We start from the raw sequence: 14,432 nt of genomic DNA on the forward strand, positions 1-14,432 counted from the left end.
CAGAGAGGTGACGCAAGAATGATGAGATCAGAGATCGGGGACAACCGATCTAGTTAAGGATCGGGTACAACCAAGTCCTGCTTGTTGTCAGGCTAGATCATTAAGAAGGAGCACTCCCACCTTCGGGCTGTGCCACACACATGTATATATATCACACAGAGAGCATTAGGCTCTCGCCACATTCCCTTAGTCAATTGAGTATATTTTGTTCTGTCTTTTAGCAGTGACATTGTACTTAGACTCTCCCTGATCACCAGTATCGGGACCTAAACGACTCAATTTTTCAACCGATTCTTGTTCGAAATTTGAAGAGGCTGTTTCCCTCAGAATTCCGCGTTCGTGGTGGCCAAAAAAATCGCCAAAAATTCAAGAATGGTGACAAGAGTGGGATTCGAACCCACGCCCGAAGACAACGGAAAGAAAATTTCAGCACGAAACCTGAACGTTGCGCCTTAACCACTCGGCCATCTTGCCTACAGCATCAGTGCTTTAAAAGTTTTGCTATTGTATTCTCTTTGCCTGAATCCTATCTTTTCAAAGCAATTAAAGATGTGGTGTACCTCTAGACATCATTGCAGCAACGACACAAGTTTGCTGGACAAATGATTCGACGTGCCATAGAAGAAGCAGAAGGTCGTGGTCGAACGATGCGGGACTGGAGAGGCGTGTTGGTGGCCTGGCATGCATAGGCTGTTAGAACAACGGCTGAGGTTGACACACGAAAACGCAGCGAGCAGCCTCCCTTTTTGCTTATGCTGGATTCGGCAGGCTTACTGTAGCACCTATGAGCGAGCAGGCGTGCAGAGAATTGCATCGTTTCTTCAGAGAAGTCTTGCGTAGAAGGAGTGCCTGCTGCAGTCTCATCTGTACGGGCACTCAGGAGTGGAAGTGGTGACTGTGCTTGAACAAAGATGCTGCTCATAAAAAGAGTCAAGTGACTGGAACCGCGAGCTCTGGCGGACCAAGATGCCAGCAAGTAAGCTCGTACAGACACAGGAGAACAGAAAGGATCTGCAGACGTGCATGCACGCGACAATAACCATTGCGTGAAGAGCAAAGGAAGCGAACAAGGCTCTGGACGAGTGTCTCTTTCAAAAGCTCTGGCCCCGGAACTAGACGCGCTCCTCTTTGTCTGTTCGCGTCCTGAGCGTACATTTTTTCTGTTGCGAAACACTGAGACACACCAGAACAGAAGCGCTTAGCGAGAACAAGGTGCTGTCAGAAGTTTCGCAGGTCGATGAAGCCAAAGTCACTTCTCTCCTCGGTTGCAAAGCCAGAAGCCGAAGAGAAGCATTCCATCCCGAACCTTGGCTTCACACAGAGGGATCTGTAGAAAGGCGTAAGCGATACACGCAGGCACTCGTGCCTGTTCAACGCAGTCAATTCTGCAAAGTTGGGCTCGGCAATGACACCACCAACAAATTATACGCCATCTACGGCAGTTGGCAACGCAAGTCCACTCTGCCGATCTTTTGACGCTTGGCGTGCATTGCATTCGTGATTCTGTGATTCTGTGAGGCCAAGGATGAGCCGAGTGAGAAAAGGAACCAGAGCCGCCTCACTGCTCACTCTACCTATGTGTGAAGCTCTCCTGAAGCTGCGCTGCTCGCCTGCCAAAAGTCTTTGCAGAACTACAGGGCCTGTCCGCTGTTCCCTCAGGTTCTCCATCTTCCCTTTCCTTGGCATCCTTCCCTCACCATCCCGGTCCTCCTCAAAGCGCAAGGTCATGCGCTGATATCATTCGTCTTCGTCGCTGGTCGTTCCCCTTTGATTGGCATCATCCTCGACCCCAATATCTTCGCCGGTTTCGCCGCCCTCTCCGCCTATAATCTATACACCTCTTTAGCAACGATCCTTACCTCTCAGCATCGCTCTTCGGTCACAGCAGTATCTGGCTCCCACAACTATCGCTCCTTGTGCTCCGTCTTCCAACATTCTCATAGTTGCTCAACATCATGATCGGCCTCCACATTCCCAAAGCTGCTCTAATCAGCTTCCTTTTCACGCTTGGATCGACGTGTGCCCAGGCCGCACCTCTCCAAGTCACCCTCTCTGACAACCTTACAACATGTCAGCCCATGAAAGTCACATGGGACACATCAGTCGGCACGGCACCATGGACCGTCACAGTAGCACCGCTCGGTCATGTTCCTCTCTCCGTCTCACTACCATCCAACTACATGTCCAGCAAATCATGGCACTGGGACTGGCACATCCCAGGCTACACAACACCCGTCTCTCAGGTCATCGTCGCAGTTTCCGATAGCACTGGTAGAGTCAGCGGCACTTCAGCCTTCTCCAGACTCACCAAGGCCGGATCTTGCTCAGCACCACCAGAACACCTCGACTTTATCTGGTACCCACCGTCATTTGCACCACGACAATGCCAAGATTGGCGAATCACAGTACAAGAGGATCGTGGCAATCTCGGTCTCAAGATGCCGGTCGATCTCTTGATCCTTCCTGAGAACGATGTGCCCACTCGACTTCGCATCGCAGATCAGAAACATAGCAGTGTAGATTGGATGGTCAACTATGCTCGGGGTACCAAATTTGCTATTGCTTCCTTTGACGCGGGGACGTCAGGGACAGGTGGTGTTGGTGGTCAAGCGTACACCGTCGGGGATGCAAGGTCGACCTCGTGCATCGGTGTTACTCAACGAGAGGCTGTTGCAGGGCTTCCAGCTGCGTCAAGTACTGCGGCGCCAGTTGCAGCAGTAACTGCGGGGTCAGCACCATCACGAATGGCAACATCCCGCGTGCCATCAACGGCGACGGGTACCAATGCCAAAGCAACTTCTACATCGACATCTGCAGCAAAAGTAGATGCCGCCACATCAGGGCCAGGCCCTTCCAATGGCCTCATTGGTGGCGCGGTGGGTGGTGTGTTCGCTGCAGTCTTAGTCACTGGATTGATCATCTGGTTCTACCGCAAACAGCGCAACACAAGGGGACCAGACGAGTACGGTGTCTACCCAAGCGTCGAGAAGCGTGGCTTTTTTGGCGGGTTCGGTTCAGGTCGTTTTGCTGATCGAGTCGGTTTCAGCGGTGGAGCGCCTAATGGTGGCCGCTTTGGCGCGTCCACCGATCAACAGGGCGGTATCTCTCCGTTTGTCACCGGACGATCTTCGCCATGGAGATGGTCGTCGAGATCCGTCCGACTTTCCGACAACCAAGACATGGCGCAGGTCACCGAGGATCGAAGGGTCATTGTCAACCGTATGAACGAAGCAGGTAGCTCTGTAGGCCATTCCAGTTCAGTCAGCTTGCACAGGGGAAGGGACTCGATGGGTGGCAGCGCTGGTGGTGTTACTGGTCTCAATCTTGCACCGAGCGTGCATTCGGTCGTTCCTGATGATGCTCTCTTCCCGCCACCTATGTCGATGAATAAAGCGATGATGCCCAGTAACAGCGGCTCGAGTAGCAACTTTGGCGCAGGTGTAGGAGCAGGTGTAGGAGCTGGCGTTGGTGCTATGGGGATGAAGCAAAATTGCAACAGGGATCGTTCGGACTCTGGCAGTTCGATGCAGCGTGATCCATTCCGCAATCCTGCGAACGTAATCACTCCTCCGTCCAAGGAAACTCCTCTGCCTTCCTTCAGCCAAGAGCAGCAGCAATACAACTCACAACCACAACAATCCCCCTCCTCCTCCCAGTCTCGCCAACACCCAGCATCGCGCGACTCAATGGCAGCAATCGCAGGCCTCCCCCTCTCCCCATCCTCTAACTACGGAGCTCATCGTTCCCGCGATCTGACAGGCACCATCCCAACCAATAACCCCTTCTCAAACCCTCCTCACATCGAAGAGCAAATCCTTTCCACAATGCGCATCCCCCCACCAGCCCCAATCACTACCTCCCTCTTCGACCCATATTCCCACGCCTCACGCCTATACTCAAACGAAGAAGTAGCCCAACTCAACGTTGCTCTCAACGCCAACCGAGACGAACGTGCAAATGCTGCTACACCTACTTCGTTCACTTCAACGGGTAGCGGACCTAGATATGTCGACCCCAAGGAGTCAGCTGCGAGATTTAGGACATTGGAAACGCAGTTGTTGAATGAAAGGAAGAAGGTCGTTTCGAATGTTTATAGTGATTTGTCGGATGATGAGGGTGGCTTGCCGTACATGTCCTAGCGTAGTGTTGCTTGATCTTTCGTTTTCTTAGTTGTACACTTTGCTCTTCGCTCTTTAGTTTTATTGTCATGGACAACTTTGCTACCACGCAAGAAAAACAGCGACGCTAGAGCGCATGATTTGGGTGACTGGCACTGCATTGTAGAAATGAGCAGTGAGGCGCGCAAACAGCGCTGAGGATGGTCAGCCGAATCGTGCTAAGAAGCCCAACGAAAATAGCGCAGCACAGCGGCAAAGAGGCATTCATTGAAACGAAGAAGCAGGTGGTTCAGCCAGATACAAGAGGGAAGAGCACCTTCGAAAAGTCTACATACCCTAGCTTCCTTACACCCATCTTTCACGACGCAAGTTTCAAGCCCCGCTCGCCCTTCCGACGCTGGGAAAGACAACAACAATCTTGCACACGAAACCTCATGTCCGCCCACGCTGCAATTAAGGCTGGCAACCTCGCTGTCATCAGCGGCGGTGCCAGCGGTATTGGTCTGGCAGCAGCAAAGTACTACCTCTCTTAGGGCATGAAGGTCGCTATTGGCGACCGCAGCGAATCGAGCTTGCAAGTAGCGAGCGTGGCTCTCGGCGACAAGGGCGAGTCGTACGCAGGTCTACTCGACGTTTCAGACCAGACAGGCGTGTCCTTCTTTCGAAAGACCGTCCTCGAAAAATTTGGCGATGCCAAGCTAACCGTGCTCATGGCCAACGCAGGCGTAGGAGGCCCTACCAAGGCGTCCACATCCGAGGGATGGGAACGAATCCTTAGCACCAATTTCTACGGTGTGGTCAATGTGTAAGTATTGTGCTGAGGCGGTGCTAAGAACAGAACTAGCATGCGTAAGAGCTGACATGCGGACCACGTTTCGATGTCTTCTCCCAACATTTCGCAGGTGTCAAGTATTTCTACCAGATCTGAAGAAACATGGACAAGAAGCATTGGTCATTAACACAGGCTCCAAGCAGGGTATCACCACCCCGCCTGGCACAGGTCCGGCCTACAACATCTCCAAGGCAGCGGTCAAGGTCTTCACAGAGTCGCTCGCGCACGAGCTGCGTGAGGATAAGTCGAGCAAGGTCGATGCCAAGCTTCTGATTCCAGGCTGGGTGTACACTGGGCTGACAGGTGCTAACGACGGCAAGCTCAAGGCGGATGGTGCTTGGACCCCGGAGCAGACGGTGGAATTCATGGTCGAACGCATCAAGGCCGGCTCGTTCTACATTCTCTGCCCGGATAATGAGACTCCACGTGAGGTGGACCTGGCCCGGATGGAGTGGAACGTCAACGATGTCATTCAGGATCGCCCAGCTCTCTCACGATGGCACGAGGACTACTCTGCACAGTTCAACGACTTTGTGAAGAGCAAGACCTCCTGAATGTGTGGCTTCTTGATCCATTGCAAGTAGTTGGAGTTCAGTTTGATGTAAGTGGTCCGAATGCGTGTGGGATATGGACAAATGTGGATAGGCAAGGCAGTATGACCGGAGCGATGGTCCTAGAAGAAGCCGTGGCTCGAAAAGCATCGCGAGACGTTGAGCCATGCTCGTTCGCGTCATTTTGCAGGTTGTTCCGTTGTGGAAGAATTTTGTGGCCCAAGCGTGTCAGTCGTTGCTGAATATAGCCTTGACGACAGGCAAGCGTGAGTAAAGCTTGACGGAAGCCACAGGCCTCACAACCACGCCAGACAGACACTCCATCCGAACACGTCTGTAACAAAGCTTCCTGCCACCACACGCCCATCCAACATTGTCTCTATCAAGAAGCCCAAGTTCTTCAAGATGACGCTCTACTACAGTATCGTGTTTGCACTCTTGTGCTTTGAGATGTCCATGTTCATGGTCCTCATCGTAAGTTGCCGTTGTTGAGCCCCATAGATTCAGAATGCAAGATGTACTGACTTGCTGTTCGCCTTCGATTTGCTATACAGGTTCCTCTGCCCTTCACCTGGAGACGCAAGCTCTTCCACTTCCTGGCTACCAACCCTGTCGTTGCCAAGATCCAGTACGGTCTCAAGATCACGTTCATGTGAGTGCTAGCCTTTCTACCCGCAATATGTGTGTGTGTGACGTTGTACTGACTCCAAAGTTGATGTCTGATTACTTCCTCTTCTCGTTCCCGTAGCTTCGTCGCTGTCCTCTTCGTCGATGCCGTTCAGCGCATGGTCAAGGTGATGAGCGAAGGCGAGACCGCTCGTGACAACCGAGGCGTACAGGATGTTCGAACCGAGACCAACTACGCCGCACGAAAGTTCTACTCGCAGCGCAACATGTACTTGACCGGCTTCACTCTCTTCCTCAGCTTGTAAGTGCTCTCTCCCTGACCATTGTGAAGCGACTCGAGACCTAAAGCTGACGTTGCCTTTCCTTCTCGCTCGATGAATAGGATCCTCTCGCGAACCTACTCGCTTATCCTTGACCTCATCAACACTCAGGAGGAGCTCGTTGCCCTCAAGAAGGGAGTAAGTGGAACCAAGGCAGAACCGATCACATTCAATCCAATGCGCAGCAACTGACATGCATCATCTCACTTCTTTGCTTATCATAGGCTAAGACCAGCGGGAGCGATGCTGACATTGAGAAGAAGTACCTTACTGAGATTGGTAAGTGGGCAGCACTTGTTGAGCTGTCACCCTGCGTGGATGCTGACACTGATTCGCTCTCTCTTGCCTCACTAAAATCGGTTCCTCCCCACAAACAGACACGCTCAAGAAGCAGACTAAGCAGCAGCAGCAGGAGTACAATCGCCTCAGCGACGAGCTCGCCAAGGCCACGGGCAGCGTCTCGACGAAGAAGGACTGAGCCACCCAGCCTTAGCATCTTCTTTACCCTTTCAACTTCTTAAAATTGCTTCCATCCTGCCACGAGGGTAAACCTATCTGCCAAAGTTGTTGCGGACATGGCTCTCCTTACTTGCACCCAACACTCGTGCAGTTGAAATCACCTTTCGTACCACGAGCAGCTTTCTATGAATACAAAAAAGGTCTTCAGACTGGACGATACTATTTGAAACGCTCATTCTCATCAAGTCCTTGACTCGGTCTCCCGCCGTTCTTCTGCATTTCACGACGGAACTTGACTCCGCATCAGCGACGCCCCAATGAAAAGGTTGAGGCGCTGTTACGGCTCTGGGGAAATTGAGCCGGTCTGCCGAAGATGCAAGCAGCATCACTTGGCCACTTGGCCAATGCTGAGCCGCGAATAAAGTGATTGGAGGCCACAGCGGCCCAGTGAAACGATCGTGGCCGGGATTGTCTGCTACATTGACGATGCCAGAAGGCCAAATGAAGATTGGAGATTCTGTGTTCACACTTGTCAGCAGCTGTTGCTCACTCACAACGGATCTGAGACTGCTGAGCCTGGACTTTCCTCCAGCTTGCCCACTGTTGTTCATCTTAGAGCGACAGGACACAGAGCTTGTCTCTTCAAGAACATGTCTCCGTCTTACATCCTGCTCCGAGATCCTGTTCCGTCGCGACACGGGATCGGCGATAACCTCCACAAAGCTACATTTCGGCTGAGAAGAAATCGTGGAGGCAACTCAGCTTTTTCGCAACATAAGCTTCTTCCCGAGCATCAACAAGCATCCATTCGGACTGCAAACACTTCAAAAAGCCGTTACGATCGCCTCCATTGCCCGGTCTCTAGCACATGGACCCAACCAGCCACGTGGCAAGATAAATCAGCGCGATGACGCTCGAAGCTCCGCAGCACACCGAAGCAGGCCACGAGCTCGTCCGTTCACTGTCCAGGCTGTCGACGGCCGACCTGGTTCGCTTCACTCTGCAAAAGCCCGAGGTCACCCGAGTCTTCGCCTCCTCCCTCAACTCACTCGCAAGGCAAGCGGCATCGAGCCCGCTGCCCACAGTCTCGGACGTCAACCTCACACGAAACCACGTCGAGATCCTTGCTCGACTCATTAAGAGAGGAGATCCGTCGCTCGCTAGGAAGTTTGTTCCTACACAAGGATCCCTGATCGACCTCGCTGCTACAACACCTCCAGAGGAGAGGGGCACAGCTATTGCTGTCCTCGAACGTCTCCTCGATGCCACAAGCGTGAAAGAGATTCTCGACGGCCTCTCTACATTGATCAAAGGCACCCTCACCAACGCAGACCAACAGGATGTCAACGATGTTTCGGCCAACATCCGCACCCTTGCACGACTCTCATCTGCCTTCCTCTCCGCCTGTCCGTCACGACTGCTCAAGAACCAGACCGATCTCTTGGGAGATTGGGCTCAGACATGCTTCCAGCTTTACGACAAGATGCTGCCGCAAGTAGCCAAGACCCTCGCAGGCGATGCTGCTGGCAACACAATCGAGCCAGATCTGTCTCAGTTGGATGACAATAGCTGGCAATTGCATTGGCTGACCTGCCGTGTGGACCTGCTTCAACTACTCTCAATTCTGCTCGAACAGCTCAAAGGCTCTACTGCTTTCGTCGCTGCATTACGAAATTCCCTGGCCAATACAGAAAAATTACTCAGAAAGGGAGGCTTCTCTGTCCTGCTCAACTCTACAGCATTGCTTGATCTTGCGGCGACTTCTGACTTGTGGCCATCGCTGCGCTCCGAGCTGCTGTCAAACGGTGTCTCAGCGAAAGGAAAAGGCAAGGCTGACGAGACGGTCTCATCAATCGACACCCTTGCCACCATAGTACCCAAGTTCACTGGCGCTGCCTGGGATGCTTTGCAGCGCTTCGTCGCTTCTCAGACTCCAGCACAGACCGCCAAGCCCCGGCAACAAGCATCCACAAGCGTATCGACGGTATCGGAGGAAGTGCTGGCATCGGTCAATTCCATTCTTCCGCACTATGGCGTTGACCGTCTGCGCATCATCCTAACGCGACCTTCATTTGAAGGACAGAATGCGGAGATGGTCATTCAGAGGCTTCTGGAAGGCGATGAGGGCGAAACTGATTCAGCGTTTCCAGTATCTTCAGAAGCATCTTCTTTCTTCAGTTCGGATCGAGTCTCTGGAAGCGATGCGCGACCACAGCCTCCTGCAGCAGCCCCATCCCTGGTCAAGTCCCGAGCAAACGTCTTTGGCGGGTTCGGCTTTGACCCATCCTCCATTGTGCAGCCTAAGCTCGCGAGAAGTGGTAAGGTCGACGAGCTTGCACCCGAGCTCAAGGCTGCCATTCTCGCCCGCGCTGAAGCACCTGACGATGACGAGGCTGAGGAAGAATGGAATCCGTTTGCCGAGGCACAACGTACCGTCGGTGTCGAAGATGAGCTGGATCTGGACTACGATGGCCGTGAACGAGGATCTGCGCCTCGCCGTGCGGGTGCTTATGATGACGATGATGATGACGAGCACCAAGGCGGTGATGGAGGAGAAGATGCAGCAGCTCGTGCACGCGAGCGAATGTTGTTAAAGCACTATATTCAATTTGGGTCAGGTTCTTTCTCTACAGATGCTTCTACAAGGCGAAGCGAGCAAAGGAAGCAACTGAAAGATCAGACGGGCTGGAGCGACGATCTGATCGAGACCTGGGCTGTCATGCTGGATCGCAATCCAAAGAAGGATCGTTTGCTGGCAGCTGCATCGCAGTCCGAGATTGACGAGCAGTTGACCTCGCGTGATCACTCCCGCAATACAAGTGACGCGCATGACGATGCTCAGAACAGTACGGCGAGAAGATTCGGTCCAGACCGTGGACGAGGTGGTCGGATTCTCGGTGGTGGGAGAGGCGGTCGAAGAGGTGGTGGCTCGCATCGAGGCGGAGGAGGCGGTGATGGTCACCAGACCAAGAACGCAACTCGAGGTCGAGGCACAGGCAATAGCGGTACAGACAGGTCAGCCAAACAGAAGGAGAAGGCAGGCAACAAGGCTCGACAGAGGGGCCACGACAAGAAGATGTCTCGTGTGAACCCGTGATGTGCTCTTGGTGGACCCTACTTCGCCACTGCAATACAAAGATGAAGCTCAGCATGGACAGCAATCAAACTTCACTTCAGACTGTCAATTCGATGCTGAATGTTCGTTGATTATCATGATTAAAGCCAAAGTGATAGGTGATATGCAAGAGTTGATAAAATCTAGATGGGTATATGAGAGCAAGAAGCTTCGAAAGGACAATGTTCGGATCACAATGGCTGAGTGGCGACCTTAGGGAACACGAGCCAGTTGGATAAATTCCTTGCTGTGCCTGGATCTCGAGTGTTGCCCCAGAGCATAATGGTTCCGATGAGCAAGACAGAAGCACTGACCAAGCCAAAGTTGTCTGTGACAAAGCCGCCATGCGAGCCCTTTGAACCCTTGATCGCTCCGCTGCTACCCGAAACTGGCTTCAAACGAGGCACATTGCTCTTCATCTCGGTGAACACTACTGGCAACAATACCACACAAGCAGTGTAGAAGACCATGATGCTCCTCCAAACCAAGCCGGGATACTCCAACAACGATGGCTTTCTGGTCTTGTTCTCAGCTTCGTAGAAGCGAGGGTGAGCAAACAAAACCCAGATACTGTAGAGTGCGACTGCGAAGAAGTGTCCGACGAGGAGCATAGGCCGAGGCGCAAGACCCGATAGTAGCGATACGGGACCATTGACGCACTCTCCACCCATCTCGAAATACTTGAAGCACCCTTCTCGGAGGACTTCGATATTGGCATCTTCCGCGCCGAACAGACTGTAAAGTGCCTGTGCGAGGATGTTGATGACAGAGGAGAGGCCTTTGCGGTTCCAGTGCCACGAACGGAGTGCTGGGCTGAGAGAAGACCAGTTGGAGAGGTCGAGAGGTTGGCGAGACGGCTTGTCGCCTGAAAGCGGAGCCCAATCAGAGCCACCGAGTGCTTTTGTGAGGTGGACGGCGTCCCACAGACCAACGGTCATTCCTCCGCCTGTAAGGGGATGACGCATGTTCATTGCGTCGCCGACGACAATGACACCGCGGGCCTGTTCTGACTGACCCTGCATACTTGGTGGGAGGAAAGAGTTGGGCATGCTGCGCAAACGCTGGCCTTTAGCCATCTCTTTGGCGACACATTTGCGAAGCTGCTCGGGAAGTTGAGGGATGACGTTCTCGCTGATGTGCTTCTGCAAATCACCCTTGGCGACTGAGGGCAGCTTCTCGCCAGCAACGTCGATGAGGATACGTGTTGAATGGGTGCCAATCTGGTACAGAAGCACGGGTCCGCACTTGGAGAGCACGACGTGGCCGTGATGAGGTGCAGGCAAGGGTGCGTCCTCGAGTTCGAGACCGACAAAATTGGATCGGACCGTAGGCTGAATTGAGCTGCCGTGGGTGCGGCGGAACTTGGAGAAGCAGCCGTCAGCAACAATGGTGAGTGGAGCACGAAGCTCGAAAGCCCCTGGCTGGCCCTCGGGTGTCCTCTTCCACGTGGCACTGACGCCGACAACCTTTCCAACTTTGTCCTTAATCAAGTCTCTGACGGTTGCTTCGTATGGTGTCACGTTTGGCTGGTTGAGAGCTTTGTTGCGTAGTGACTGGACGAACATGCCGTGGTGAAAGCTGCGGCCTTCAACTTTACCAGACTTGCTGATAACACCACGTGCAGCCTCATCGGACTTCTCCTGTGGGTATGGAATGGGGACGGAGCGAGTACCGTAGAAGACGTGGTAGCCTTCGACGGGAACGGCGTCGATGTTTTCAAGAGTGTCGACAATGCCCAGCTTGTCGAGAGCGCGAACACCTCCTGGCTGAAGCAGCTCGCCGACGATGCGGTCAGGCTCATCAAAGTCACGTTCAAGAAGGGCGACTTTGCGACCCGACTTGCCAAGAGAATAAGCGAGAGCGGAACCGACAATGCCGGCTCCGACCACGACAATGTCGGGCTTAGGGTTGGATGTGATCGACGGCATGGTGATATATGCGGCTGGATTGGTGAGGTCGAAAGAACGTTGAGTCTTCCTGTGGTTGTGGATTGTTGACACGGATCGAAGGGTTGAACAGTCAATTGTATGGACCAGTTAGGTTGTAGCGGCCAATCCTACTGGCCTGGTCACGTTATGCTGATATGCTTGCTCTAATGGTCGCAGCAGGTACTGGTGGTCGCTACGATATTGTTGTAGGTAGAGTGTGTAGGGGATGGTGGACAATAAGAAAGAAGCGCAGGCAGAGGTTGGTTACGCGTGACTGCTTGAGCTCAAGAAGATGTGTGCGCTGAAATTAGTGCTCGGCCATGTCCTGTGCTCAGGTTGGTACAGCTGTGAGACGCGCTGATCCACTTTTAAGGACGCCGCAGGTTTAGACACAGCAGCGTGTCAGTGTGGTGGTGCCAACGCCCAGCCATTTGTGGTCTGACTTTCAGCTCAACATGTACAGCGTCGCAGCGAGCTGCCTTTCAATGCTGCCTTGAGTTGGGCTCTTTATTTTTGGAAGAATTCGAACTCAAACTGACGCGCGGGAAAACGGGAAGAGTACGTATCGCACGAGAACAATCCTTAGATAAGCGTGCGCTCACACTGCTGTATGCGTACACTGCCTACGCTTGCCACTTGGCCGTTGTCTCGTCGGTCAGTTGCCTTTACAACCTGAAGAAGCTGTCTTGGGAAGGGGAGGTCGTGACAAGCTTCGCATGTTAGACCGTCGTAGCTACCTCCTGCGCCCCTCCGAATTACATATCTTTAGTCAGCCTCCACACCCCGCAGCTGTCATGATGCAGCCTGTGTATGAGAAGTGGTATGATATGCCTGTTCTACGACAGCATTGATCCTCCTTAGTGGTGAAACTGAAACTTGACGCATCGTAACACGGGCCATATATTGAAACACTATGTCGCAGGTCGTGCGACAAGAAAGTGTAAGTCCTACTCTCTCTCGGTGTGGTCCAGAGGTATCGAAGCTGATGTGTTGACTCCCCTGACAGCCTCTGAACACGGAGCCATACTCGAAAGACTTGGCCAGCTCGTTCATCACCCCGAACGAGCTCATCTTCAATCGCAATCACGACTCGGTTATCAGCGCTGATGCACCTTCCGCAAGCGCCTCCGGCTGGACTGTCTCGATCTCCTTAGAAGATGATGAGCAGCTCCAGACGATAAAGCTAAATCAATCAAGCACAACTCTCGAGGAGCTTCAGAGGAAGCACGAGTTGGTTGAGGTCACTGCAACGCTTGAATGTGCAGGCAATCGACGTTCAGAGCTCGCATCATCGCACCAGCCAGCTGAAGGAATCCAATGGGGCAACGCTGTGATCGCGAATGTCGTCTGGGGAGGCGCATCACTCCGCTCCGTCCTACTCACAGCCGGCGTACCTGACCCGTACATTCACCATCCTCGCGACAAACTCTCAGAACTGGAGCCCTCAGAAGCAGCAATGCTCACAGATGCAGCAGAATGGGCAAGACATCTCCACCTCCATCTGTTGAGCGCACAAGAGAGCTCTGAATCCGACGATCCGACACGGACAGAATACTTCGCTGCTTCGATCCCGCTCCCCGCAGCGATGCACCCAAATCAGGGTTGTCTGTTAGCGTATCAGTACAACAAGCAACCCTTGGCATCGAAGCATGGAGCGCCACTACGAGCGGTCATTCCGGGTCATGTCGGTGCGAGATGGGTCAAGTGGCTCAACGGGCTCCGAATCAGCACAAAAGAGAACGACTCTCCGCCGATGCGTCAGGACTACAAGCTGCTAGTCCCGTACAAGGTCTCTGAGCAGACATACGCTGAGAAAGCATCGAAAGACGAAGAGTTCAGAAAGGAAGAGCTGCGAAAAGGGAAGCGGCTACAGCGACTCGAAGCAAGTTGCTCTGTCACACAGCCTTCAGACGACGGCGACACTTTCGACCTCAACAGCAACGGTACCATCTCGATCAAAGGCTACGCTGTCGGCCAAGATGGTTCGCCAGCGTCCCAAGTCTGGGTTGCCATCGTTCCCGAGTCCAGCGATGACACATCTTCGGAGGAGCTGCTCAAGTCTTTGCCTGCCAACGTCAGCTGGCAGCAAGCGAAAATTTGTCATCCGCAACCGCAAGACTTAGCCCACAGTGGCGTCGCATCAACAAGATGGAGCTGGGCTTGGTCTCTGTGGCAAGCCGACCTGTCTGTGCCGTCAGCGGAGCTGAGGTGGGCCATTGTTGCTAGATGTGGTGAGTATGATCATCTCCTCAGTGCGGCGGCGGATTCGTCAACCCTGGCTGATTTGACCACATTTCATCCCCGATCGTACAGTGACTGCTTCAGGCGTGGAACAGGAGAAGATCTCGAGTTGGAATCTCAGAGGTTTCTGCAACCGCTCTTGGCCTGTCACGAGGAACCTGTCAGTCAAGCACTCAACGTGAACTCGCAAATGACGACAGTCCATACCACTCTGCCTGTATCGCGCCGAGGTACGATGCCT

At 53.3% G+C, this 14,432-nt stretch overlaps 5 protein-coding genes and 1 non-coding gene across 6 annotated transcripts; 4 read left to right on the forward strand and 2 right to left on the reverse strand.

The window, feature by feature from the left end:
* Window positions 1–376: 376 nt before the first annotated feature.
* tRNA-Leu(CAG) lies at window positions 377–474 on the reverse strand. Its single transcript has one exon. It is a non-coding gene; the product is annotated as a tRNA-Leu (tRNA).
* Window positions 475–1,955: 1,481 nt separating this feature from the next.
* UHO2_01454 (uncharacterized protein) lies at window positions 1,956–4,139 on the forward strand (the record flags this gene model as incomplete). The annotated part of the gene is made up of 1 exon (XM_041553921.1): window positions 1,956–4,139. The coding sequence occupies one exon, from the start codon at window positions 1,956–1,958 to the stop codon at window positions 4,137–4,139; it is 2,184 nt and encodes a 727-aa protein (XP_041409855.1).
* A 1,767-nt stretch (window positions 4,140–5,906) lies between these two features.
* On the forward strand, window positions 5,907–6,926 carry UHO2_01455 (related to B-cell receptor-associated protein and related proteins; the record flags this gene model as incomplete). Its single annotated transcript, XM_041553922.1, has 6 exons — window positions 5,907–5,975; window positions 6,056–6,153; window positions 6,250–6,429; window positions 6,511–6,586; window positions 6,673–6,727; window positions 6,826–6,926. 6 exons carry the CDS (start codon window positions 5,907–5,909, stop codon window positions 6,924–6,926), a joined length of 579 nt encoding a protein of 192 aa, XP_041409856.1.
* Window positions 6,927–7,814: 888 nt separating this feature from the next.
* On the forward strand, window positions 7,815–10,004 carry UHO2_01456 (uncharacterized protein; the record flags this gene model as incomplete). The annotated part of the gene is made up of 1 exon (XM_041553923.1): window positions 7,815–10,004. One exon carries the CDS (start codon window positions 7,815–7,817, stop codon window positions 10,002–10,004), a length of 2,190 nt encoding a protein of 729 aa, XP_041409857.1.
* Window positions 10,005–10,213: 209 nt separating this feature from the next.
* On the reverse strand, window positions 10,214–11,950 carry UHO2_01457 (uncharacterized protein; the record flags this gene model as incomplete). The annotated part of the gene is made up of 1 exon (XM_041553924.1): window positions 10,214–11,950. One exon carries the CDS (start codon window positions 11,948–11,950, stop codon window positions 10,214–10,216), a length of 1,737 nt encoding a protein of 578 aa, XP_041409858.1.
* A 913-nt stretch (window positions 11,951–12,863) lies between these two features.
* UHO2_01458 (uncharacterized protein) lies at window positions 12,864–14,373 on the forward strand (the record flags this gene model as incomplete). Its single annotated transcript, XM_041553925.1, has 3 exons — window positions 12,864–12,890; window positions 12,957–14,181; window positions 14,264–14,373. The coding sequence occupies 3 exons, from the start codon at window positions 12,864–12,866 to the stop codon at window positions 14,371–14,373; spliced, it is 1,362 nt and encodes a 453-aa protein (XP_041409859.1).
* Window positions 14,374–14,432: the final 59 nt, after the last annotated feature.

The sequence above is a fragment of the Ustilago hordei genome (genome assembly GCF_900519145.1).
Source record: "Ustilago hordei strain Uho2 genome assembly, contig: UHO2_contig_02, whole genome shotgun sequence".
In the NCBI taxonomy this organism is placed as follows: domain Eukaryota; kingdom Fungi; phylum Basidiomycota; class Ustilaginomycetes; order Ustilaginales; family Ustilaginaceae; genus Ustilago; species Ustilago hordei.